This window comes from Haemaphysalis longicornis, unplaced genomic scaffold (assembly GCF_048455015.1).
Source record: "Haemaphysalis longicornis isolate Haplotype H1 unplaced genomic scaffold, Haemaphysalis longicornis Haplotype H1 scaffold_4, whole genome shotgun sequence".
NCBI classification, from domain to species: Eukaryota; Metazoa; Arthropoda; class Arachnida; order Ixodida; family Ixodidae; genus Haemaphysalis; species Haemaphysalis longicornis.
Window position 1 is genome coordinate 50,733,592 of NW_027526361.1, and position 23,997 is coordinate 50,757,588.

General features: G+C 47.0%; 1 protein-coding gene across 1 annotated transcript in view; it reads right to left on the reverse strand.

Moving 5' to 3' along the window:
• Positions 1–23,997, reverse strand: part of LOC144178670 (uncharacterized) — a 41,837-nt gene that overhangs the window by 13,047 nt on the left and 4,793 nt on the right. Inside the window, exons 4-11 of the mRNA XM_077706677.1 lie at positions 21,792–22,055; positions 20,677–20,813; positions 18,815–18,932; positions 14,244–14,343; positions 13,249–13,354; positions 12,254–12,586; positions 2,137–4,695; positions 987–1,162 (exon numbers count right to left, since the gene is read on the reverse strand). Coding sequence (XP_077562803.1) covers positions 987–1,162; positions 2,137–4,695; positions 12,254–12,586; positions 13,249–13,354; positions 14,244–14,343; positions 18,815–18,932; positions 20,677–20,813; positions 21,792–22,055 — 3,793 coding nt within the window. The remainder of the gene's footprint in view (positions 1–986; positions 1,163–2,136; positions 4,696–12,253; positions 12,587–13,248; positions 13,355–14,243; positions 14,344–18,814; positions 18,933–20,676; positions 20,814–21,791; positions 22,056–23,997) is intronic.

Genomic DNA, 23,997 nt, shown 5'->3' on the forward strand with positions numbered 1-23,997 from the left:
GCAGTGTTCCAGTATGCCACAGGAGTAATTTGAGCATTTTTACTAAGAAAAATTATAACCATACCAAATATCAGGTCAAGGATTATGTATATTTCAGTGCAGGTCAAGTACAATGTGGTATACTAATCTGGCAAAGGCCAATATTGCACTCAGTTGATTGCACTAGCCAATTCATAAGCTTCCAGACAGAGCGAACTATATCCCCATATATTGTGGTCAACCAAATAGTCTAAAACCTGTTACAAGAAAACAAGAATGCCATTTTCGAAACGTCGACAAAAAATAGTCACATGGAGACGAGGCATTTATCGCTACACACCACGCAATTACAGCTTCCTTGGTGGTTATAAAACTGGAATTGCAAGGTGCAACCAGCATGGTTAATACTAGCTAGGTGCATGTATAGACGGTATTCATTGAAAAGTTTAGCGGTCAATTTCTCCACTTAGCAACATTGGAAACGGCCACAGACATGGCCGATGCGCCATGGATACGGCGCAGCCTGGGCCACTGCGGCCGCACGCCGAAAAAAAAAAGACACCGGCGTGCGTCACCTGCTCCGTTCCAATCCGATTCTAAACTGTGGTGCCAACAGAGATGTTATAAATCGCACTCACAGTGAACTCGACGCAATACTTTGTGTTCAGCGAAGAGTTCGTAGCGTGAAACACAGTCATGTGTTTCACAGTCGTGCTTAGCACGGACAAGTGCCGCCATCCCGCGCAGCCCGACGTAACGAGTGACGGCGCACCGTGGCCTTCGCGATCGGCTACCGGCGGCGCGCCGCCGGCAGCAAATCACGGAGGCCACGGGCGCACTCACACGGTTGGATGGAGGAGAAGAGGGGTGCCTGATCTGCAGGCCGTGCGCGCAACGTAGCCTAGCAACAGACGCTTGGCCAGAGATATGGCGGCGCACACTTGGTTGCCTGCATACATTCCACGCCATTGAATACCGAGGATATAAATGAAGGCTGCAAGGCTTACAGTGTCTCTCGTCTGATCCGAAGGCCTTTCTCACTGTTGTACTTCTCAGTCCAGGTCTCAACTTCTGCCTTCAGTGCAGCCTCAGACTGCTTCAGGAGTGCTACTTTTTCATTCACTTCGGCATTCAGGTCCACGAAAGCAGCCTGTACTTTTCTCCGGGCTCCTTCTTTGGAAGTCTGAAAAGGCACGCAGTTAAACACTTAAGCTTTGTTTCTTAAAGTTTGTGTTTTCATTTTAAAGTGTTTCTTCCAGAAAACCGCTTAGGCAAGCTACACCAACGAACACATCAAATTCAAAATTTGTGAAGTCTAAAATCGTGATGCCGGAAAGTGAATGCAGGGGGTGATACAGTCCTGATACCTTTGGCATTTTCTGTGTTAATAAGCAACTGCTGTTGCCACAAGAGGTATATTTTCATCCATAGCACTGCAATCTACCAATAGAAGCAAACTTGTGTCTACACTTGTGTCCCCTTGAAGGGGGCACATCAGTCTTTGATCGAAAACTTTATTTCTACAGTTGCAATGACAGAAATTGGAGGACATATGTGCTTTTTCATTCCGATTGTAGATATAAAATTTGTTTTTGTGTAAAACGACTGCATTCCAATTTATTCAAATTTTTATATTTGATCTTTTGACAGCTTTTGTAAAAAAACTGCTGGAGTGATGCAGCTGAACAAGGTACCAGTGAACTGTGCCCAAATCAAGGAGTGCAATAAGACTAACAGTATCATTCTATCTGGTTTGTAGCAGAAGTTACAACCGTCTGAATGATAGTGTTAGTCTTATTGCACTCCTTGATTTGTGCACGGTTCACTGGTACCTTGTTCAGCTGCATCACTCCAGCATTATTTTTACAAAAGCTGTCAAAAAGTCAAATATAAAAATTTGAATAAATTGGGATGCAGTTGTTTTACACAAAAATTTTATATCTACAATCAGAATTAAAAACCACATATGCCCTCCGATTTCTACCATTGCAACTGTAAAAATAAAGCTTTTGATCAAAGACCCATGTTCTCCCTTTTAAGCCCTTCCTTACCAAAGTGAAAATTCCTCCACATTGCTAAACCTTCCATGGATATTTTAGCTGAAACCCAATTAACCATTTCGCTGTGAAAATTTGCCAAAGCAGTAGGAAAACCAACCTTGAGCTCGTACTTGAGGCCTTCATTCTTGTTCTCAAGTATCTTGCACCTGATGTGGAGCTCGTTGCACTGGGCACTGGTCTTGCGAAGCTCGGTCTTCAGGTCGGACTCAACCCGTTCTTTCTCCTCCCTGAGTCGGGCAATCTCAGCAGTGGTGCCCTCCCGCAGGTCCTCCACCATCTGGGTCAGCCCGTGCACCTCCCCTTGCAGCCGCTCGTTCTCCAGCGCCACCGCCTCCCGGTCACTGGCCCTCGCAGCTAGCTCGTCAATCTGCTTGCCCAGCGACTCCTTCTGGTCGTCGCGTTCCTTGACGCACAGGTAGTAGTCTTCCTCCGCCTTCTTCTGAAGCTCCTGCTGGTGGCGCAACTTGACTTCCAGGTCTCCGATCCGGTCTTCCAGGGCCTGGTTTTCGTGTTTAAGGCTGCCCTGCTCCGTCTGCAGCTGCTCCACTAGCTCTGTGAGGTTCACCGCTTCGCTACGTATGCTCCCTAGCTCGCATTTGCGGCTCGCCAACTCATCGCGCGTGTCCGCGAGCACAGCCTTCAGGCTTCCCAGCTCCTTTTCATGGCTCGACAACTTGTCACTCATGTCTGCGAGCACCGTCTTCAGGCTGGCGCACTCCTCCCGAAGCTGCCCGGCGAGGGACGACAGCTCCCTCTTCTTGTGCTCGCTTTCCTCAAGGGTCCGACTTGCGTCGTCGAGGCCATCGGACGCTGCTTGGAGCTTTTCTTGGAGCGACTGCGAAGCGGCTTCCGCTGCTCCGAGAGAAGAGTGCAGCACCTGTTTTTCGAGGTTGAGCCTCGTAATTGCCTCCTGGAGAACGCAGACTTCGTGCTTCAGGAATTCAACCTGCTTTGTGGCTTCATCAAGCTGGCATTGCCCAGCTCGCAGCTTCTGCTTGCAGTCCTCAGCGAAAGAGTTGAGGCTGGAGTTTGCCTGCGTGAGTGCTCGTTCTCGCTCCTCCAAGTTGCGTAGGGTTGAACTGAGTGAGGACAGCTTCTCTTCGAGCACGCTGCAGAAAACAGTCTTCTCTGACAGCCTCAGCTCAACACCTTGCTTGTCAAAGGCTGCCACTTCAAGTTCCTTTTTGGCCGTGTCAATGGTGCTCTGAAGCACGCTATTATTCTTGGTTGCTTCTTCTATACAGGCTTCAAGGTGGTGTTCTTTGATTCTGGCTTCCTCCACAGTTTTCTCAAGCTTTGTATTTTCGTCCGAGAGATTTTCACAGACGGAGGCTTGTGAAGCATATTTTTCTTCGAGCTTATGAATGGCTTCAGCTGATTCGAGCAGCCGAGCTTCAAGTGCCTCTCGTTCTGTAGCACCTTCTTCGATACACTGCTGCAGCCTAGCACACTCTTGCACCTGGCTTTCAACCTGTTTGCTTTGAGAAGAGAACTTCCCGTCAAGTGCTTCGTAGGATTGAGAGACCTCGGATAACTGGGACACAAGCTGGACATTTTTTTCACGCAGCTTCGCCACCTCTGAATGCAGCGACTCCACCTCCCCCTCTAGCCTTCCAGCCTTCTGCACTACATCATCCTTTTCTCTTTGCAGACTGGTGACAAGACCTCTGCAGCCCTCCACTTGCTGCTGCAGTGAAGCAGTCGTCACAGCATGTTCTTCCGCTGCCTGTTTCAGTTGCGCGCGCAAGGCTGAGTGACCCTCTTGCATTTCCTTGTTGACCATCTCAAGCGTGCTGATCTTTTCAGCAGCAACTTTGAGCTCGCACTCTTTGTCGCTCAATTTGAGACGGAGTTCAGAGCAAGATGCCTCCAAGTGATGCTCAGACTCTTCAAGCTCTTGTACTCGTTCCTGAGCTCGCTCAGTGGCCGCCTTGGAAGCCACGAGTTCGCCTCGCAACTGCTCGCACTGCTTCAGCTGAAATTCTTTCTCGTTCCGAACTTGACTCAGCTCGTTTTCAAACACCGTGCATGAAGCATGGCTCTCTGCCAGCTTGGATTGCAGTCCAGCAATATTCTGCTCAAGTGAGATGTTTGCCTCTTTAGCTACAGACAGCTGGAGGGAGAGTGACTCGCGGTTCTGTATGGCCTCCGCAAGCTTTTCTTCAAGGTCATTCGCCTTTGTGTCCAGGGCGGCAATCTTCACGCACTGCTCGGAGATTACCTCCTGACACTTCCTGCTTTCGTTTGCAGCCTGCTGCAGTCCCTCGGCTAACACGGCCCTCTCTGCTTCTGACGACTTTAGGGCAGCGTCAAGCTCAGAGTTGGATTTCAGCAGTTGGTCATTCGAAGCCCGGCAGGCCGTGAAATTCTCGCTGAGTGCACTGATCTCTTGGTCTCGGTCAGTGACTTGCTGGCGAAGCTTCTGTGACTCTGCTTCTAGGATGCCCACCTGCCACTGCAGCTTGCCGGCTGTTGCCTCCGATGACTGCAGTTGCTCCTGCAGTGAAGCGACGCGACTGTTGGCCTGAGAGCAGTGAAGGTTCAGCCCAGAGATCTCCGCAGTCAGGCTGGCCTTGGTCTTTTCCAGCTCCGAGATGGTGGCCTGAAGCGCACTCTTCTCCGACTGAAGTCTGGCCGTCACCTCGTCGAGTTCACTCTGCGACAGAGAGAAGACATGTTTGTACAGGCATGCAAGACAGGAGGATGTGAAGAGTGGAGAGAGACTAAAACATTGGCTTTGCATCAACATGTATTACAGTCAAACCCCGCAATAACGAAACCGCCGGGGAAAGCCAAAAAATTCACTTCTGCGGGAATTTCGTTGCCGCGTTAATGAAACAGACAGGAGAACTGGCCGCAAACTGAAAACTTATCTTTCAAAGTCTGTTATATTACTTTGCGAGCCTTAGCCTGCAGCAACTTCACAGTGTGCCTAAGAACGACTGAATCGTGCCAAACACATCCAAAACACCCACGAGTTCACCACTGCGCGTTTTTCTCCTTTGATCCTCAGCATCGAGCATGTCCAAGCATGCAAGCAAAGTCCAGCTTCTTCTGTTGAAAAACTCTGCTTAATAGTGCCACCTCGTCATTTCCAATGCTGCTTACAAAACCAAGAGAGCAACACTTTGTTTACGTCCGGAACGGCCACAGCCTGCAGATGCAGGCGGTTTGAAATTTATCGCCGCTATTCTCCCTTCCTTACTGGCTTGCGCAGTGATGGCTGACATATCTTGTAATGATAAAAACTTCCACTTTTAGGCTGGCAGAGGCACATTATTGAGAGTAAACGTGCCGATCAGTGCGCACACAACATACGCACGTGGGCTGTTCAGCACAACGTCCTAGTAATGTTGTTTCAGCGGTAGCTGGCTAGCGTAGCCCAAGCCAAAGGCGTACCATAAGTCACCATGTGTCACCCCCTGGTGGTGTCGCTATGAGGTTACCTCCATGGTCACCAGCTGCGTGGTGTTTTTTTGTAAACAAATATAGCAGCGGCCACGCAAGCATGCTGTGGCAGCTCATGAACTTTGAGTCCACAAAAAACTCATCTGAGCACTTTTTGAACACAGCCTCAAATGGGTAAATAAAATGCCGGCTGGACTTGTAGTGAATTTCGTTAATACGGGACCACTTTCTAAAAGGCCCCGGGAATTTTGTACTACTCATGGGATTTTGTTACCGGTGCATTTGACTGTATTTTAAAATCCCCAATTCAAAACTGACACTGTCAATTTCAGGTTTTTCAGAGCTCACACTCCCCAGTGTTTGGCTTTTTTCCTACGAAAGCAAGGAAGAGACATAACGGCTTACTTTACCGTAAAGCGGTAATGTGGCTTGTCTCAGGATCTTTCATATCGACTTTGTTGGCCTAAAATTTAAGAAAAAAAAAGGTGAGCCGCACTCCTCAATCAGTTACTCCTCCTCCAGTTGGCAATGTGAAGAATGAACACTTTGTTCCACCTTAGGAAGCAAGGTTGTCTCTCCTCTTCTTAATCGGTTTGGAGGAATGACAGTAAGGCGCAGGATGACTGCCTTCTACAGCTCACCAGAGCACAACTCCTCAATCTGCCACTCCTCCACACAGTCAGGTTCTTTAAAAGCAAGGCTTCCTTTGTTCACTTCTCAAAAAGGGACAAGAGCAACAAAAAAGTTTTTTGAAGCGCCGATAATTTTTTAAAAAATTGTTTTCAGAGAGACTTATTTTTAATGAATTAAACGTGATTTAATAATTGTCCAAAATTTGATGCTGCAAACATGGTGCTGTACTCAATTGTTGTTGTTTGTTCATTTATTTAATAGCCTCAAGGCTTAGTAGACACCAAGCGGGTCCGATCTATATCCAGGAAACTAGGTTGGCCTCCCGGATATAGTCCAGTAGGGAACGGTAGGCAGGACCATGGAGCCACCGATGGTAATGAGTGTCTTGCTGCAAATTTAGCCCTGCTGCCATCAAACATTTTCTTCGAATGTCCTTAGTTCCAGGGCATGTCCACAGTAGGTGGTGAAGGTCTGCCGGAACCGTTTCCTCACAGCAGGTTGGACATTTCACATGTCCTCGGTAGTCCCCTTTCCATCCACTCGTGCGGGCAGGAGTAAGAGCCACGCCCAGTCGGATCCTTCGTAGTACAACCTCCTCCATCCCGGTAAGATTGAGGGGGAGGAGAACCGAACACGGAGGTATGAGAGCACGCGTTCGGCGTCGAAGATCCTCCTTTGCAGCCATTCTTGTGGCCCATGGGTCACTTGGGAGCTGGGCGGGGGATGATGGGGCCGGGCAGTTGTGTGACAGGAAGTCAGCCCGTTCATTTCCTGCAATACTGGTGTGACCAGGAACCCATGACACAACCACTTTGGATGGCATTTTGCTGTGGAGCTGGTGGATGCGTTGGCAGATGATGGGGGTCTGCGCAACCTGTTTCAAATAGTGGATCACTTGCGTAGAGTCGATACGAATATTGATGGTATTCAAGTCTTCATTGGAAGTGGCTGCACATAGTACGGCGTCGTGTATAGCCTGCAATTCCAGCAGGATTGGGGTGCATGTGGCAGAGGCGTAGGGAATACGGCCTTCGATGCTGGGATGAGTGGGGCTGGTCCACGCAGTGACTCCATGCGTTCCTGTGCATGAAGCGTCGGTGTAGAGGAGGCATTGATCGTCTGGTCCCGGGTGATTTGGGAGGAGAGAGAGCTGCGCTTTACCCTCGTTGGTCCGCCTTCTCTGCAGATGGCTTGTTTTGTTGGACGTTATAATGGTATAACCCCAGGGTGGAAGCTCATCCTGACTCTCGGAGGTGCCAAGTTGCCCGGGTTGAAGTGGTCGTACAGTGCATGGCCGTTCTGCAAACATGCATACTTTGACAGTCGCACAGCTCGGCGTTGATTTATGAGCTCGTCAATTGTGTTGAGCTGAGCTTGTTCCTGAAGGACCGGTATCGGGGTGATGCGAGGAAGACCGGTGATGGCTCGCATGGCTTCTCTATTAATAACTTCCAGTTTAGCATGTTGGGATACGGTTAGACGCTGAAACTGGGCTTCATAAACCAATCGTGGTTGGAGCACAGCGCACGCCAGCCTACGAGCGACCTCAGTTCTTGCACCACCCGCTTTTGGCGCAATGCGGCGGATCAGGCGAATGGTATTTGCCGCCGTTTGCCTCACTGCTTTCAGCCATGCTGTAGTGGTACCAGCCTGGTGAATATGCAGGCCCAGAATATGGAGCTCTGTTGCTTCAGCAAGCTGATGAGCGCCTATGCGTATAGATGGAAGGTGGACAGCGAGCTTCTTGCGGCCAGCTTTGTTAGCGACTGTCATGTACTTAGTCTTCTCGGCGGATACAGTTAGACCAACCTTCGCTGCAAATGCCTGGATAACTTCAAGAGCCTTCTGCAGCGCTGTATACTGCATCTGTACGTTTTTGTGCGTCGACCATACTGTGACATCATCCGCGTAGATGAGGAAGCGTGTGTGCTGCACAGTGTCGAGCTGCCACGCTAAGTGAATAAATACAATGTTAAAGAGTATTGGTGACAGCACAGCTCCCTGGGGGACACCACGCACTGAGTGAAACAGTCCTACTGGCTTCCCTTCTACACGGACAGCGAATGTACGGTTTTTTAAAAAGGCGGCCACGTAATCAACCACACGACGTGGCAGGCCCAACTCAAGCATAGCACGTATGATAGCGTCGTGGGATAGATTATCATACGCCTTCGAAATATCGGTTGCCAGTATTGTACGAGTGGCGTGGCTGTAGGAGAAAACATTCAAGATGTCTTCGGACAACATCGCCAAACCATCTTCCGTGCCAAGACCAGGACGAAACCCGATTTGTGCTGGGTGATATTTGCAATGCTTCTCCAGCCACCAAGAAAGACGTGTCGCCAGCATTCGTTCGGCTAGTTTGCAGATGGTGAGTGTCAAGGAGATTGGGCGGAGATTTTCTAATCGGTTAGGAGGTTTTCCAGGTTTAGCTAAAGAGATAACTATTGAGTGCTTCCATTCGGCCGGGATTGTTGAGGTTGTCCAGGTTTCGTTAATTATAGCCAGAATAGTATTGAAGATATCTCCCTCCAGGTTTTGGTAAACCTCGTACGGTATACCATCCGGGCCTGGGGTGGTACGCTTTTTGGAACATTCAATAGCGGCGAGTAGTTCCGGAAGCGTAAAAGGAGTCTCCAGGCCGTCCGTGTCTGCCGCAGGAGGAAGGGGATCTTGGGAGAGCGTGTGCGGCACATCGTGTAGAGGGAAAAATTGTCGAGCTGCCTGTTCGGCAAATTCTTCTGGAGCCTCCCGAGCCGCAAGGCGGGAGCTTGCCACCGGATCGGGTGGTCGACGACCGTTTTCCATTGCTCGGAATGTGCTCCAAAGTGTGCGATTTGATGTACGGCCAGTCATACCGTCGCACCACCGTAGCCACCTTTCACGGGAAAGAACCTTTTGGTATTGTCGGGCTTTGGCTGTAAGGCGGTTAACCCTGATCCTGTCTGGGAGGGAGTCCGGATTTCTCTGAGCAGCGATATCTGCTCTTTTCCGTGCCGCCCACAAATTAAGGAGGTGCACGTCAGGGTTCGGTTTGGCGTCCTCTATATGATGCTTTACTTTAAAAACCATTAACTGAGAGTACTGAGAGTAAGGCCGGAAGTTCTGTTTGAGTGCTATCACTACTACAATCGTTACTATCACAGGGATACTAGCAGGGAATTCACTGGAGAGGGGTTTCCTCCTCACAGGGGTGAGACAGCCCAAACAGATTTGGGAGCAGTTTTCGGAGCAGCAAAATTTCGATTTTGGAGCAGAAGAATCTTGATTTGGAGCAGTTAGGGACATTTAATACATCGTCTTGTGAGCTTAAAAAATCATTATTTCAGTAATTTGCAGGGTCAAGTGCACATTTCAATCAGTTTTGATCGGGTCCAGGCCTTTCAGGTAAGGCTGTTTAAGTGTTCTGTGTATTAAAACACTTAAACAGCCTTACCTGAAAGAATTTTTAAGAGTATCACAAAGTACTAACTGCACTACCTTTTTCCTAACTGGTGATATTGTGTTGCGCCTGCACGCAACACTGACAACAAAACTGCCGTTAACATTAGAGAGTTTTAGCAGTCCGTCTGTTCTGTTGGATACTTTGTTACCGGGTTGACGGGACCGGTCTGCGCATGGGCGCGCGGAAGGGCGAGGAGGCGCGGGCAACTAATCCCCCTACGGCTACGAATGCCCAAGTGCCCAGACGAGTCCCGGTGAGCACGTTAACTACGTACACGACGGAACAGACGGACTGCTAAAACTCTTATCAAATTTAAGGGCTCCGCAATTGTGGCGTTTTTTTTTTTGCTGTTTTAATGCTAAAATTATTGTTTTTGTAATCCCAGGCTGTGTTGTACGAACGACTGTAGTCACGGCAACAGTTGAGCAGCTTCGAGCTAACGGTCGCATAGCCCAACCAGCCTACCCGTTTCAGTCCCAGGGGCGCAGGTTCACCCTATGGTCATTCGAGTAGCGTTAATGTTTAGCCACCTAGATTTTGGTATTAAATTTCACTTTGCATACATCAAGTGTTATAGTCGCGTTCTATGGCAACCGTGTAGTCCTGCAGCTATTGGGCGCTGCCTGAACAGGTCGCGGCGCCGCAGCACAGCCCGCAACTTTCGTGTCGACCGTTCCATCCCCGAGGCTCACGATCGCGCTTCGAAGCACAGCAACACCTCAACATTTTACAACAGCACAACAAGCCAAAAAATTCACTTCACGAACCCGATTATAGACGCGCGCACCGCGTTTCGCACTCAAGGACAAACCACGCCGAAGTCGTAGGCCCCACATTTCAATGAACTTTTTTTCGAGCCGCCCAACTTCCCGTAATTTGGCACCAATCTCAAACCATATCCTTGAGTTAACGTCACTGTTCAGAGCCACAACAGATAGAATGAATAGACTGGAACTCAGCTGATTGCGTAAAATAAACCAGGGAAAATATCGGCGATACGCACTGAGCGCGTTGGTAGCAGCCAGATCAGGCGGCGGCCATGTTTGTTGCCACAGCGATGCCTAATCGACAAGGCCGTTTCTGCGAACCCGGACGGAAAGCGAATCGAGTTTTAGAAGCTATCGCTTGCTTCGTTTCAGTCTTTCTATTTGTGCCATTTCTGTGTTTGCGATTGACCGTCGATAAAAGCGGTGACCGCGGGATGCGGGAGGCTTTTGTCCCCGCCGAAACTGACATGAGCATCAAAATCCGTGCCGTTGAGGCTCTTCTGGAGCAGTTTGGCGCAATTTTCGCCATTTTCGTGCTTTTGGAGCAGCTTGGCGCAGGAAAATGGAATTGTATCAGAAAGGCGCAATATGCGCAGCTGTCTCACCCCTGTCCTCAAGGGCTAGTCTTTGATGAGGTGACTTTTTCTGAGCCTCCACTACAATTTGCTTATAAACGAGTAATTTGAAGCGCCAAATCTATGAAGAGCTCTGGCTTAGTAGAACTTTTTTGCATTTTTGGTGCAACACATTGCCGCACAAAAGCTAGGCTCAAGCTACAAGTTCCTCGTAACAAATAATGACTAAGTATGTCATTAAGTGTGTCATTATTGAAAGGGCAAAGAAAAACGAGAACAGAAAGTTCATAAGGCACCTATATCTGCATACGTGTTTTGAAGGTAACCTTCCCATTAGTACTTGTCAAGGACTTCTTTACAGCAACATTCAACCTCTTCCTTTGCCCTCTTGTCTAAGTCTTTTGCCACGAAACATTGGCAACACTTCGTGTTCCAGCTTCCCCAGAACCAGTTCTCTGCACCAGGAGTGCACCTGCGCCATTCATGTGCCATCACACCCACCTGTCACGCGATTTTAATGTCGGAGTAGCATGCACCGTCTGTTGTTCTGCCACTGACAACATGCTGATCTAACATGGTGGTAGCACAATCAACTGCTACTCTCGATATGAGAGTTCGATTCCTATGTGGACTCCAATGAAACCAAATTGATTGATATTAGGGTTTAACGCGCCGACGCAACGCAGGCGATGAGGCGCGCCGTAGTGGAGGGCTCCGGATTAATTTTGACCACCTGGGGATCTTTATCGTGCGCCGAAATCTCGTACACACGGGCGTTTTTGCTTTTCGCCTCCATCAGAAAAGCGGCCGCCGCGGCCGGGAATCGAACCCGCGACCTCGTGCTCAGCAGCGCAACGCCTTAGCCACTGAACCACCGCGGCGGGTTCCAATGAAACCAAATTGATTCACTTTATCACAATGAACCTACAAATACACATTGGCACAAATTTCGATATTTTTGCGAGTGTTTTTGTGCTCTTTAGAGTGGAAGCCACTTTCTGCACCAGACAGCAACACCCCTTGTGGGGTATACTTGCCTCAAAAGAAGCTATACTAAGCTAGAAGAACGGCAATGGCTCGTGTAGAGTGTAGCTCCGCCGAAGCGGCGGACCTGAATGTCAACGGATGCACATGGTTTGAAACAAAATTATGCTTAATGCGTAACATCATCTTTTTCACACCTATTTTTTTTTTATCGTCGCGGCAGGAATTTATAAGTGGATAAAGTGTGAGAAATCCTGAAAATGACTCGTGTCATGTTCAAAATTTTCTCAGTAAGGCACTTTTTGCACTCTGCGGAGTAACAGCCTGCTGTGGTGATGAGGAGCAGGGGCAACTTCAGTTATTTTTAAGTTGTCCCCAAGTACAGTAGGCGCAATAGCTTACCTGGAGTTGAGAAGTCTGTTGCCGCAGCTTTTCATTGGTCTCCTGCAGCTCGACCATTTGCAGCTCAATGTAACAGCTCACACGTGGTACCTGAGGTGTGCGGGGAGTTTGGGGGCTGGCAAGGAAGGATGGAATGCGGTTCTCGCGGTCCGAGTAGAACTCGAGAAGAGACTCCAGTTCCGTGGTCTTGGCCTCCAGCTCAGCCTCCAATGTAGCAGCACGCTTCTCAGACGAGGACAGCTTTGAAGAGAGCTTGGACTTTTCGCTGAGGGCAGCGTCCAGCTTTCCTTTGAGGGCCCCATGCTCTGCGCAAAGCTTGGTCATTTCCTCCATCTGCAGGGCATAAATGACCGAAGTAGTCAATCAGCACCCAAATCCATTTCCATAAAGCAATCCTGATGGATTTAAGAGCCTTCCGTATTTGTACCGTTTCTTGCCCTTACTATGTGTTGCCCGTAAATGAAGTCGAAAAAACAAAGGCCAGTGCTGGATCAACACATCGGCGTTACAAACCGTTGTACAAGTCACAAAGGGCCAGCATGCAGAATTTCCACCATTGTGTGATCCAATGCTGCATAACCAAGTTACAACGTTCAAAAGCCTATTTGCATTCACCTCATAGTTCTGAAGAAACAGAAGTTTGCCTATACCCTTTTGTTTTTCATAGTAACATAATCTTGCCTATTTTATGAAACGAATTTATTTTAAGGCATCAGCTTTACTGTGCCCATGCTGTAAAAACCTGGCCTCTCCGTGAATATGATGGTACCAAATAACCCATCAGCACACACCCACCACAATTCCCATCAAAATGGCAGCAAATGCGAGTAACAAAAGGCCTCTGGTGGGTGCGCAAGTAGGTAACTGATGCCCAACGTTAAGCAGTTCAGTACATGACCTGATTCTGGCACCAAGGTTTTTTTCTCCAACAGGCAAAGGGGTTACCAGACCAGAGGAACAAGCGAAGCAGCACCACAAAGCAGGGCCAAACTTACCTCGTCCTTGAGGGAGGCGTTGTGCCTAATGGCCGCATCGTAGTCCTCCCGGACCCGCTCCAGGCAGCGCACCTGATCTTTCAGGAACCCATTTTGGGACACGAGTCTGTCGCAGAACAAGGAGGCAGTGGAGCGTCACTGGACTGGCATTGGCATGTCAGCAGAACAGAAGTTGCCGTGGTGGGGAAAGACCCACACCAGCACAAGCAGGTGTCTGCTTGGAAATTATTCTTAGATGCCTGGAAAAGTAGTGTTGTGGCCTTGTTTGCTCAACGAACAAGATGCGAGGTCAAATGAAAAGCCTACGTTATTGGCTGCTCTCCCATCCAACTTTCGCGGCACAGTAAGCATATCCAGTTGATACCACCAAGGAAGTCATCAAACAAAGGGTTGAAGAACTATGAATGTCTCATTTTCCAGATCACTTAAAAACTTCACCAGCTTTAAGTTTTTCCTTACACGCAAAGGGGCCGGCATGACTGATTGATTGATTGTGGGGTTTAAACGCGCCGACGCAACGCAGGCGATGAGGCGCGCCGTAGTGGAGGGCTCCGGATTAATTTTGACCACCGGGGGATCTTTATCGTGCGCCGAAATCTCGTACACACGGGCGTTTTTGCTTTTCGCCTCCATCAGAAAAGCGGCCGCCGCGGCCGGGAATCGAACCCACGACCTCGTGCTCAGCAGCGCAACGCCTTAGCCACTGAGCCACCGCGGCGGGTGGGCCGGCATGACTGCAGAACGACGGCCTCACAGAGTCTGGAGAAATGACTTTCTATCAAATGGTACATTAGTCCAATTTAAGAGTAACAGAGCCCCGCAAAAACAAACAAGAGTTCCCAAGAGAATTTGCTAAAGCAAATTTTCAGTTACATGAAGTGGGAAGACACATTCTGTTAGTTCAAACAAACAGAAAGGGAAAGAAGGAAGCGAAAATTAGTCACCATGAATTCATCACAAAATAAACTGCACAAAGATAAAAAAAGGCCGCATACTCCTCAATTTGCTCGTTGAGCTTCTGAACACTGCTGGCTTCATCACTGGATACCGACTTGAGAGCGTTAATCCTCTCGTTCAAACTGTCGACCTTCTTGTCTGAAAAAAGAACGATAAGGAAAAATCAATTGAGAAATGAGAATGAGAAATGAGAATTCAGGTGCAAGTGACAGTGGCACAAGGACTACTGCAAAACCAATGCATGGCTGTAAGACAGCAGAGAAAAGTTAAGGAGGGCCTTTGTGTATATAAACTGGTGTTGGTTTATGTGTTGGACTAGCAAAGTTGTTCCTGCGTGTGTTTATTTTTCAGGCGTTGATTCAATCTAGTTTGTTCATATTCAACAGAATTTACGGCAGCACTGACAAACAGGATAAAAAAAGTCAACACAACGAGTTCCATTTCCCTGCTACAAGAATTTCTCGAAGCGCAAAGCAACAGCTGCCCACAACGTGGTAGAAGCAGTGTGGAGAGGGCACAGCCTAGCGAGTAGAACAAAAAGCACAAAGCACACTTGCAAAAAGTCAAAAGAATAGTTGAATGAGACACCTATATAGCCAAAGCTTTTCTGAACTACTGAATCTGGTGGGAATGTTTATACTTGTCAACATTGTTGAGCAAAAAGAAAAAGCATTATTGAGGCAAGTCATCAGTACGCAAGTGATATCTGCATTGTTCTTTTAACTAAAAATACATGCCGGTTCCCACTCATGGCACATAACCGGTTGCTGGTTTATGCGCACAGGCTGGGAGTGGAGAGAAGCAGGGGGGAGGGGGGGAGAGAGAGGCATGCACGCGCAGCTATAGCTTTCATGCCCTCACTGATGACATGTCCACTGCGCCAGCAGGAGGTTTAAATGTGCACGTCAAACGGCCCAATGTGACCTGTCCTGTGTACTCTGGTTGAGCGTATTGGGTTGGCGTGCTAGACAGTAAGATGCCTATGACGCAGGAAGGAAAGAGGCACCTCCATGTTGGCCCGCCAGAGTAAATCTCTTATCCTTCAGAGTTTAATCCAGCTAATTGGATAAGAAGTATGCTCAATTGCAAATTACAAACAAGCGTGTTTGGTTTTGTACACTCTTGAGAAACTGGCCCAGCTTCACAAGTCATCCTTCGCACAGTGGAAGGGTACTAATTTTTTGGTGCTACTATCCTGAACATCAGCTGCTGCAGCCATGAAACAAACCTACAACCTTGTCCCAAGCAGCAGCAAGTCTTGGGCTCCAGTGGGCAAAAGGAGAGATTTATAAAGAAACAAACTTCCAACAAAAAAGAGGCCGACAATTACATTTCCTGCTATGTGAATTTTCATTGTTGCTGTGGAAATATTTTTATAGCGATGACATTACATTTTATTGCAATAATATACGGCTTGACACCCACCCGGAATCAAAGGTATACCACAACGAAAATCGAGAATTTGAACAGTCTGTCGAGTAACCACTCCTGAAACGCCTCAATGGACTGCTGAATTATACCAAGCTCAGCGAAACAAATATGCCTCGTTTAGCATTAACTACCCCTAGTTGGGCAAATAATGAATAACAGCCCAGATAGGGATGCGACACCTGGAGGCCATTCCTGGAATCATTGAATGATGCAGCTGGGTGACATTACAAGTCTGCCAGGCGTATGCTGTTAAAAACAAATGCAAACAAATGGATTGACTGAAAAACAGAACGGCTCTGCTAACAGCACAATTCATCAATGTTTGCTGTAGTCCGGCCACCCTGTGTTAAAAGAGGAATAGATGTTAAAAAATTTGGTCGGCTGCTTTCTCATTGAAAAAAATTGAGTCTAGCTTAAACTCTAGTTGTCAAATTCTAACGAAACATTAATCTATACTCTGAAACAACTTAAGAACGGCAATAGCTCATGTAAGGTATCACCCCGCTTAACTCTTTCGTTACTACGCCTATTCAAAATCATTCAATTTGAATGATACTTTCGGAGCACCTTTTCATAGCGTTCCAGGTGTTGCTCGAACGAGTGAAGCTGTTTGGAGTTAGATCAGAAAATGGCCTTTCAAAATCAGTTTTGTTTTTATTTTTGCAAACAAAAACAAGGGGCGTGGTCATCGCGCGTCACTGCTACCAACGAAGAATGTGTGCCACTCGTAATTATTCTGCATCAGCGTTTGCTTTTTGTCATCAGGGCATGAATGATGAACCAGCAAACGATTTTCAATCGTAAATTTTGCACTCTGACAGTAATAATCCCAGAGATCAGCTGAAAATGTCAAGCAGTGCCTGTTTGCAAAGCTGCTTTATGATTTTAGGCAGTTTTATTGCCTTTGCGCACGTTGTTCAAAGTTGTGTGGTAGTTTTACTTACCCAAGGACCATTCGCAAACAGTTTACAGCAGTTTCGGTTTCATTTCTGCATCGTGAAATTCATATTTAGCGCTACTACGCAGTTATCCAACTTCAAGGCTACCTGCCATGGTGCCTTGAGCGTCCGCGACTGATCCTTGAACAAAGCATGCTGCTCCTTATTTCACTGAACCCTAACCCGATTTTTGAGATAAGAACTTCAGATGCAAGTCGAAAGATCACACCCAGTCGCCAGATATCTGTTCCGACGAGGACAGCGCTTCAAACCGGCCTTACACACTGCCAGTTGTTCGCCTTCCAGTTTCGTTTCCATACGAGGGTATCTCCGGGGGTCTAGCGTTGCTGCTTAGTTGAACTGTCTATTCGGACGGAGTCTCCGATAAGTTTTTGTACTGTTTCATTTGAAAAATGTTAGGTGGCCCTGCAATGGAGGAGGCTCGTGCCGATTTTTTTATTGCGCAACAGCTACTCGGCCAAAGTTGGCAGGACACAATTCTAGCGCATCGCACCTCATTCCCGCAATGCAAGCAAGGCTACAATTGCGAGTCAGAAGATAATAATAAAGCTCAACTTTATGTTTTGAGCGATAACTGACCGTGAACGTCAACAAGAATCAACCACGGAGTTCCGTTTTCAACTTCATGCATGTTTTTCCGCATCGCGTGCTTGTCCCAAATATTGTGCTGGCTGTAAATCCAAAGTCAGTCATTGACAAAATGTTTTTACGTTATGTGGGGGCAAATTGGTGCCTCTGATAATGTGAAACCGCCAGATTTCTTCCATGGAACCACCCGAAATTGCACATTGTGAATTGGAGGTTGGGCTTCACTGCATGACACGAGCACCGCGCGTGCTAACATTTTTTTTATATCTGAAAAATTGTTCCGCGCACGTTGACATTTTTTCTGGGGCGTGTTTTTGAAAAGTTTCCCTACAAAATGTATATTCTAATTTTTTTCTACTGCCGGTGTTTTGTTATATACAACTACTTTTTTAAAAAACAATTTTTTCGACATTGACAAAAATTTTGATTGATATTTTTTTTGCAACTATGATATATAAAACATTTAAAAAACTGGTGTTATTGGAAAGGCCGTTAAATAATCTGCATTTTGTGTTCCTGTAATTAGTACCTAACCAATTATTCTAGCAAAAAAAAAATGTTTTCTTGGACCCCTAAAAATCAGTCAATTTTCCCGCGGTAACAAAAGAGTTAATTAAGCGACGGACCCAGATGTCAATGGGCATGCGCTTTGAAAGGACATTGCTATGAATGCGTGACATCGTCCCTTTTCTCACGTAGTTTGTTGTCGCTGCAGTAGTTTATAAGCATTTTAAGCCCAAAAACACAAAAACGGCTCGTTCCATGTTCAAAATGTTCCCAGTAACGCACTATTTGCGCCGCGCGGAGTAACGTCCGGCTGCGGTGACAAGGCACAGCTGCAACCTCCATTGCCATTCTTAAATTGTTCCCCATTCTGAAGCAAGCCCAGCACCCGCGGCCACGCCATTGCGAAGGTGGAACACACCACTAGGTTTTGCCGGATCAAGCGCCTATAGCTCTATTTTCAGTTCCTGCCCTAGTCACTTGATGGGCAGTCAGCAAGCATACTGACGGCCCATTTTGGTCTGCTCTTACTGTAGGTCATAAATTTTTTGGCACATTACAGCATCGAGCAAATGCACGAGTAATTTCAGCTTTGTCCTTTTCAGTGCAGATGCTCTTGCGTTTTATAACAAGGGTATATATTGGATTTTTTCTACGGAAAGCTTGTCAAGACCGCAGTGATCCGTCGCAGTAAGCAGGTTGTCACACGACCGGAGCACATATAACCGGCGCTTCACTGTATAATGTTTGAAGAGAGCTACAAACATGCTACAACCAGCACATTTTGATTCTACCAGAACGTGGCTTGCTTAAAATCATACGCACTGACCAGCAGTCTTCCTTTCCAAACTTGCATAATATTTAATGATTTTGCAATACAGCTGCCACTATTCTTACGTGTAAAAGTTCAAATCATATTTGAGATCAGCATGCTGCTGCTGCTGCTGCAACTCGTGTTTGCCAAATATTGTAAAAGGCAAAATATTTATTCTTTGTCGAAAACCTACAGACACTAAAGTGCACCGGTCAACACGTTTCTAGCCGCACACCGACAGAAAGCTATACAAGCACAAAGCTTGGGAGCACACAATGATTTCCCTGGGTTCATGATATGAGGCTCGCGTTACCTTTCTTCTTGATGGCGTCCCTCAGCTTGTTGATCTCCAATCGCAGCTGCTCATTGGATTCCTCTTCGTCCACAATGTGCTGCCTCAGCATCTTCACCTCCTTCGCCTGGATGACTGGCTGTAACAGGCAGCAGCGGGAACCGATTGCGTGGGTTTACGCACATAGCCAGAAGTTCATCGCAAAGCTTGCAAATTGGCATTTATGTTACCTCTGCACATGAAACTACCCATAGTTAAGGAGTAACCACATACGGCAAAATTGGTGAGTGAGCGGCGTGAAAAGCGTAGCTCTTGATTTGATTGCAGGGTTTAACGCGCCGTAGTGGAGGGCCCCGGATTAATTATGACCACCTGGGGACCTTTAACGTGCGCCGAAATCTCGTACACACGGGCGTTTTTGCTTTTCACCTCCATCAGAAAAGTGGCCGCTGCGATTGGGAATCGAACCCACGTCCTCGTGCTCAGCCGCACAACGCCTTAGCCACTGAGCCACCGCGGCGGGTGAAAAGCATGGCTCAATGGGTAGGGTGGGCGACAGCGACAAGCGAAAATTAGTACACTGCTGTCAGGGCTTTATGTCACCGTCGCTGGCGAGACTGTGGCGTGGCAGTCCTCCATCCCTGTCACTGGCGACAGCAGAGGAGAGGTTTGGCAACAGTGTATTAATTTTGTCGCTTGTCACGTCGCTCGCCAAAATCACTCGATGTGGTTACCCCTTTAATGTTGCCCTCATGGTCCTTTTAGCCCCTTAAGGGCTCATTAAGAAACACATTTATGTACCAATATTGCCAAACTTTCTTATGGCGTGAATTGCTGCAGTAACATCTTTAAAACAAAAATCTTTGCGAAAAGGGTTCACGGCACAATGTTTTATTGGTCATTCCTCACTCCCCGTGTAATACTCCATACCCAAGGCATTTGAGGTGTATTCTGCAATAAATTCACAGTCACTGCCCGTAAAACCCTCACCACTATCTTCGCCTAAATAAAACACGACATCCTCACCACTCATGCTTGCACGAGAAAGCCACACGAGAACTCAACATCGATAGGGCCGTGTATCTTTAAAACGCGTGGGAAACACAAGGCAACGCATATTCCGTCATCTAGTGTGCAAACTCTCATTGAATAAAAGCGCCAATGACGAAACTTGTGCTGCCATCTATACTTTGCATATAAAAGCACCATTTGACAAGCTGGGCTTGTCAAAAGCCCCTTGGAACATTGAAAAAGACCCATGACGACCACTCATGACGAGCCTAGCACGTTATAAGCCCTTAAGAGGTTAATGTTTCAGGCTAGTTAGGCTCATTATCGTCGCCAGGGCACTAACAAAATTCGTGCTGCATCCCATTCGAAGATAATACGAACGTCATCTAATGCAACAATTGAACTTTATGCAGTTTTAAGTCTTCAAACTATCGGGAAGGTTGAAACACTGTTGCTGCGATTTAATTACCAGAACAGGTTGCTACAGCCCCGCACTTTTTTTGGTGCAGTTGCATCAAAGTGTATGCTAGTTAGCCAACAGAGTCCAGTCAACCTCTTTTCAGACTTTCCTGCCCCAATTACCGTATTTGCACGATTCTAACGTGCACCCTTTTCCGCTAAAATTATCCTTAACATTTGTGTGCACATTACAATCAAACTAAAAGGTGAAATTGGCTTCAAACCGGCCAGCAGCGTTGCTATGGTCATGGACTCCTCCCAAAAGGCGATTCAAATCTGCACGATAGAATCAGCACGCAGCAATTTTTTTTCAAATTTTCCTACACAAACTTACCTGCGTGTTACAATCGGAAGCGCGTTAGAATCGTGCAAATGCGGCACGTCACAAGGTGAAGAGGCATGGATCAGCTCACCATGAGGGCCCGTTGCTGGGGCGATATGCTGGGCCGCTTGAAAGGAGACTGAAACTTCGTCGGGGACAGGACAAAGCTCTGGTCTAGCTTACGCTTCCCCTGGAAGGAACCGCTGGATGGGCTTCTTTCGGGGGAGCCTGCAACAACAAGGTGGAAGCTAATAAGACAGGTCTAGCAGTCAATGATTTTTCACACTGGAGGTAACAGTGGGTATTAAAAATGAGCATCCTGTGAACCATCGCCTATATGGCAGGTCATTAAAGAAACTAAGAGAAGCATTTAGGCCACTGTATTGGTGTTGGCGGTGGTGTAGGTGGTGGTGGTAGGGGGGGGGGGAAGGGGGGGGGTGTATAGCATGTGTGAGACATGAGCTTACAGTGCTTGTGTGCTGGGGAAAACTTCAATGATGCATATATGATACTAGGTACAAAATTTTTCATGGAGTGGCTTAAGTTTGACCATTACCCACCTCCAATTATGCAATACAGAAAAACTCTTTGGCACCAGTAACTAAGAGGTTAACAAGTTCTTGTCAAATGGCAGTGTTGTAGTTAGATACTATTGAGTGTAACATGCAGTTCACCTCGCCACATGAGCCGCCTCCAGGAGCTGCTTGAGGTTGTTTTCAAAGCTTATAAACCAGCTGCTCTAAATCATTGCAAACACCCTGTAGGCCTATGTAGTTTATTTACGTGTGTGCACTAAATTATGATTCACAGCATTAAAAATTCAAATTCATAGCACTGAACTTTTTTTTTAAATCCCATAGACACTTTTAGAAAACTAAGGCTTCGTGGGTGAGAGGGGATAGAACTCAACTTTTGATGTCATGGTCAGTTTATATCAGCAGTTCTGTTTACAGTAAGTGACTGCTGATTTATTCTTGACTAACATTAACTTCGCACAATTCTCACACTTGTTGCTGCTGTTCACCAGACACACTGCGACATGTGCCTTCACTCAACAGCAGGAATTGATCCCTGGTCTCCCCTTTTCAGGGCTTCCACAATGGTCGCACTTTCAGTTTCTGCAACCCGTCCATGGGCCAATTTCTCCATGCAGGCATTTAACTTTGGTGCTACAAGTAACCCCATCCGCAGCTCCTTCGTGCCGACCTTGCAGGTAGTCCACAAGGTTGGCAGGGATGTCTTCTCCTGCGGTCACAATCTCGATCATGTCCTTGATCAGGCACTGCGTTGACTGGTCCAGCTGAAGCAGGGCGTCCATGCTGCTGCTGCTGGCCCCACACTGGGTCGCCTGCAGCACAAGCGCCGACAGGGACAGCACGGCCACCACAGCCCAGTCCAGGTCACTGCTGGGCGCACGCTTCCTCGCACCGATGGTTGACAGGAACTGGGCGGGCAGGCAGGCGTGCACATCTGCGGGGAAGAATGAAAAGAAAAGGAAGCAATGGAGCAGCTGTACTGCCTTTGCACCCTCTCCAGCAAGGAGGATGTGCACTGCTTGAAGCACCACCCAGTATGGAAGGGGGGATGTTCCTTGGCATAGGAGGGCAGTGGCATATGATCCTGGCCCTCACTCAAGTGAGGCTTAACATACAAAGTGACATACATAATGATTAGGGTTTAACACGCCGACGCAACGCAGGCAATGAGGCGCGCCGTAGTGGAGGGCTCCGGATTAATTTTGACCACCTAGGGATCTTTATCGTGCACCGAAATCTCATACACACGGGCATTTTTGCTTTCCGCCTCCATCAGAAAAGCAGCCGCCGCGGCCGGGAATCGAACCCGCGACCTTGTGCTCATCAGCGCAATGCCTTAGCCACTGAGCCACCGCGGCGGGTAAAGTGACATACAACACTGTATTCTGTACAGGGGGCCGAGGGTCTCTCTAAGCTCCCAGGTGCAACTTTTTTTTTCCCCTTTGGCCTCGTCCATTTTTGTTGGCATAGTAAAGAATGAAAGGATTAAAAAGAAAAAAAAAAAAAAGAAAGAGGGACTGCGATCCTTCCACTAGGGACAGAGAGAGTAGGATAGCCCAAATGTGCGTCTTAAGGGGGCACACTGGTCTGAGAAACTTTTTTTTTTTGCTTTAGCTGATTTCAAATATCCAACTAGTTTTGATGCAAGGCATTTAGTTTCGGAGATAATTAAAGATCTTTCTTGGTTGTTCTTGAGACCAATGTAAAAAAACTACGCAACGAAAAATTGCCAGGAAGGCATGAATTGATACCAGAAGTTAATGTGGGAAGCAGTTTTTTTGTTTTGCAATCCCATACAAGTTTACGTCAATTCTAACTTCTAGGTTTGAAGTGCTCCTGTTAACCAATTAAAAATTATGCTAATTAAACAACTACTGAAACACAATGTAAAATCTGCTTCCAATGTTGGATGGCTTAAATATTAAGCTTTACGCTGCAAGAAAAATGGTCTTTCTAGCTGCTGTACATGCTGAGATGCACCTCTCGAAAAGTTCCTATTGCTGCAATACCGCTAGTGGAGAAAAAGGCGAGAATTATGGAAAAATTGTTATTTTTTTTTCATCAAAATCAGGCCCATACACCTTTTATAAGTACCTGATTTTGTTCAAGTATCAACTTTTCAGAGGAAAGACTGTGCAAACTAAGAAAAGAATGTTACGTAAAAAAAAATGCTTTTTTTGGGCAATTTTTTGGTCCCAAAGAACCACGTGTGCTCTTTTCAGTATTTACAAAATAGCAACTAAACACACGCGCCAACATCTAATGACTCCATCATATAGGACTAACTGTATGATCTATACCGTGGTGTACATCAAGAGCTCTAAAGAAGTTTACAAATCCCTGCATATCTTGTAGAACAGACTTTCCAAATCAAGTTAAATTTCATCACAACTGCTTATCAAAATGTGCGCTAAGAAGTATTTATGACAGGATGACTGGGTTTCGCTGCTGAGACCCTTTTTTCTATGAACTTTGGTTACAATAAAATAAAAACTTTGCCATCCGCCCCTTGTTTTTCTTTACGTTAAACATGCTGCATTGAATAAAGTTTATTGAATGAATCAGATTAATTACTTGTTACCATTTTTTTTCATTTCCACCCGCAACGTTGCAACTAGACCCCCCCCATCCCCCTCCCCCCCCCCCCCCCCAACTTTGCTCTTGTTTTCAAATGTGGGCATGATGACCTCCACCTAGTATGTAACAGCAAAAATGAGAAGCGTGCATGGTAAAGTCATATGTTACAGCTTTTGTGAAGACAAAATGAATACAACATGGGGCATTGTCAAGACCCCAAGCCACAAGCATTAGAGTCTCAGCTTTGGAAGCAGACCAAGTCGATGCAAAACAGGCAGAACTATCGCCAAGACAGGGCA